Below are 3,866 nucleotides of genomic sequence, written 5' to 3' on the forward strand. Positions count from 1 at the left end.
TATCCACTTTACCCATAGGTTGTCCTTTTTAGTGGCAATTTCCCATACATATTTCCCTAAGGCAGCTATATTCCATTCTATGATTTTCCTGAATCCTAATCCTCCTGCAGATTTTGGAGTACAGACAGTGGACAAAGAAACTGCCCCTGGACCGTGAGCTTCTGCAACTCCCTTCCACAAAAAGGCCCTGCAAATTGCATCTATATCCTTCAATAGCTTCTTTGGCAACACCATTATTTGAGCCCAATAAGAGTGTATGGACAGTAAGACCGCATTGATCAAGGTTGCGCCCTAAAAAGATTTCCAGACGCATTATTATAAAACTTGTTTTGTGCCTAAAAAAGTCCAACTTCTTGTTGTAGTGCATATTAAATATTTAGAAGACCTTTTTGCTTAAAGCTTTCTACCATGTCTCTTAATGTTTCTTCAAAGGGAATGAATAAGTTAATTCCCAAACTTTTTTGCCTTCAAATCCGAGACATGGTACGATGGCTTGAGAGGCAATTCATCTTCACATCTGCAAAACAAGAGAGAAAAAACAACAATTCATGTAGATATATGAATAATATATATATATATATATATTTGCAGCAAGAGAGAACTGATCATGCATTTATGGCTTTGCAATTTGGACCAAATACATTCACAGCTTACTTTTCTGGAATGGTTAGAGCAGTATTATACTACATATAAACGTACCTGGGTGCATAGATTTTAGAGTGTATGGAAGAAGCCATAGATCTGGAGGTACTGGATTGTTGCCACTCCATTCATGTACCCCAAGTACATACGTAATTGTAATATTATCAATTTGTATTATATTAACTCTATATATATATATTATAGTATAGTTTTTTGTGATGTATATATGAGTGAATAAATGTTTAATTGTATTGAGAGCAACATTTTGCCCCAGGAAGGAATGTAGGTAAGGCCACCATGACAGAGTATCCATGATCTGGCTTTGTGCATAGCTCCATCATCGCCGCCCTCGTCCATGTTTTCTCCGAGCAACTGCAAAGCCACGTAGCTTAGCCCACTACTGAGCATGGTGCTTCTCCCTTCTATATGTAGTGCCCATCCCCCATCTTCATTCCGCATCTCATAAATATAAAGTATATGTTGTGATTAGAATAATAAGACTCAACCAGAACTTTGTTACTAAATAGAAATAAATCGAAGAACTTAATCAAACGAGCAAGAAATTAAAAAATCCTAACGAGTAGGTATAATTGAGAAATGAGCAATGATATGTGCATCTAAATATTACACACAATGAAATATGAGTAATTTTTTCAACCAATCATATTTATTTATAATGGAATCTTTTGTTTCAAAATATAGTTTCACATCACTATGTGTGTAATGTTTGGGTGTAATACATATTTCGGGAACTCAATTACAAAACAATTTTGAATGTTGATGAGACTAAACTCATGAGAGAAATGCAACTAATACTGAGAACTTTTCTAAATATATATCGGAAGCCACCAGCTGAGACCAAGAAGGCTTAAACAGGGCCAGACCATGAGAAAGTGGAGGCCTAGGATCCTCTTCCTATTTCCTACATGTGATTCTCTCCTTTTACCAAATAAACACAACAATTTCTATAATTTGTTAGGCAGCCTAATACTTTGCAGTATTTAAGTTCTCCTTTTACTACCACAAGAAGAAGAAAAAATATCATGAATTTTGTTAATATTTTAGAGACTCAAATAAAAGGGAGAAGAAAACTTCAACCCAAAAAAATATTTATTAAGACCTATTTTTATAATCATCACCAATAAATACTAATTTTTTAAAATTTTAAATATCTCTTGGCAATCAATTATTATTATGTATAATTCAATTAACCATCAAAATTTGTGGCTGCATAAAACATAATCAAATATTCAGATAAAGATTCCTGTTTTCTAACTTTGTCTTTTTCTTTGGGTCACCTTAATTCTCTATTATTTTGTCTTTTTCTTCATTATTTACACCAATAGTAAGTTGTTTTTCTACATTGGTTTTGTAAACATATGCAAAAAAAAAAAAAAAAAATTATGAATGATATATAGTCTCCATTGACCAATTACAAAATTTCAACTGCTTCATGAATTAAGGTGAATAGCTGCCCGAGGTTTTGGATCTCTGGTTGGTTAAATTATAATTTTACCTATGAGTTTAATGTTGATTTTAACCGATATAAGTAATAGGGAAGGGACTAAAGTGTAACAAATAAATAGAATTTGGGGACTCATGCTCCAATTATTAAATTTGGGAGTTAAGTGATACACTTGGTGAATATGAAGAAAAAAATTAAGATTTTAAATCAAAATGTTATTATTATCATTATTATATTAATAAATAGATAATGTAATTCTTAAAATAGAAACTTTTTTAAGGATAACTTGTTGCAACTTGCTATAATATGTCACTCTAAAAATGTAACTTCAATAGTTAGGTAACTATTAACTATTGAAAACTACTCCATATATATAATAGTTGAGTACTTTATTATGTGGGAAACAATGAAAGAAAGAAAAATATAAAAGGATCTTATTAGAATTCTATCAAAAGTTTAGAAGAAATTTTTTCAGTACGTAAAGGCATATTGCCACTTAGTATATAGTAAGGATATGACATATTCTTCATGGTAATGTACTAGGGTAAAAAGAAAATGAATATAATTCTTCTATAGGGGCTTCATTTTAAGCCCTACCGATAGAGCTCTCAGTGTTCTCAACCCTTGAACAGTTTTCGACGTGTTTTTTTTATGACCGTGTATATTGTATCTATTTAGAGCATTCTGCAAATTTTTAGAAAATTCCGAATAGTTTACAATACCGCAAACTAGGTTCAAACATATTGTTGCACGCGTGACTAATTTTTTTGTCTTCGGAGTTAGGCATTGACCCTCGCCAAGTCGCTGATTGGTTCCAAAACCGAAGGGCTCGTTCGAAGACCAAGAAATTGGAAGAAGAGTACTCTAGCTTGACCTATGTTGTTCATGACAAAGGCTGTCTTGAATCAGAGGTTCACTCTCTCTCCTCTCTCGTTATTTATTTCTTTAATATACATAGATTTATAGATTTAGTGACTCAATATTATATATAGTTTGCCTCCAAGGAAAATTCTTGATTGACATTTTTTATTTCAATTTTTGCTTTTCATAAGTCACTGTTTTATATCTTAATATATAAATGTATATATACATGTATGTTTCACCATATAGTGGTGGAAACGAAAATATTGTACCCCACCCATATGAATAAGTTAATGCCTTTTATCCTTAAAAAATAAAAAACAGAAGAAGGAAAAAGACAAAATTGATCCACCACACACATGAAAGCTAAGTGCTCTTTGTTTTGTTTTGGTTTGCAGGTACTTAAACTGAAGGAACAATTGTCAGATGTAGAGAAGAAGATCCAACGGCTGACAGAGCGCGTGGACTGCGTGTCGAGTAACGGCCCTAGCTCTTCGCTGTTGATGGAAGCGGCCATGGACCCACCATTTTTGGGGGAGTTTGGGGTAGTGGAAGAATACGACGACGTTTTTTACGCGCCGGATAACAGCTACTTTAATAATAGCATGGAATGGATGAATATGTATATGTATATGTGATATGATTAGTTGTAGTTTGTAGTAGTATAATTAATTATATGATTAATAAGCTTTTTAATCAACCTACGTACTTATTATATATATATATATATATTAGGGAGATCTCATCAGGTAGATATGTGCACCCTAAATTTGTATTCAAACATTACACACAGTGACGTGACTGTGTTTTTTAAAACAGTGGGTCTCAGTTTTAATAAATGTAATTTGCTAAGCTAGTCTGCCACGTCTCTGTGTGTAATGGTTATTTACATATTTTG

General features: G+C 32.8%; 1 protein-coding gene across 1 annotated transcript; it reads left to right on the top strand.

Annotated features, from left to right (window-relative positions):
• Nucleotides 1-2,874: 2,874 nt before the first annotated feature.
• Nucleotides 2,875-3,606, top strand: LOC133830934 (homeobox-leucine zipper protein ATHB-40-like; the record flags this gene model as incomplete). Its single annotated transcript, XM_062261050.1, has 2 exons — nucleotides 2,875-3,018; nucleotides 3,367-3,606. Coding segments are annotated over 2 exons (384 nt in total), but the record flags the coding sequence as incomplete, so codon positions are not given.
• Between the last annotated feature and the right edge of the window lie 260 nt (nucleotides 3,607-3,866).

Source organism: Humulus lupulus, chromosome 4 (genome assembly GCF_963169125.1).
Source record: "Humulus lupulus chromosome 4, drHumLupu1.1, whole genome shotgun sequence".
In the NCBI taxonomy this organism is placed as follows: Eukaryota; Viridiplantae; Streptophyta; class Magnoliopsida; order Rosales; family Cannabaceae; genus Humulus; species Humulus lupulus.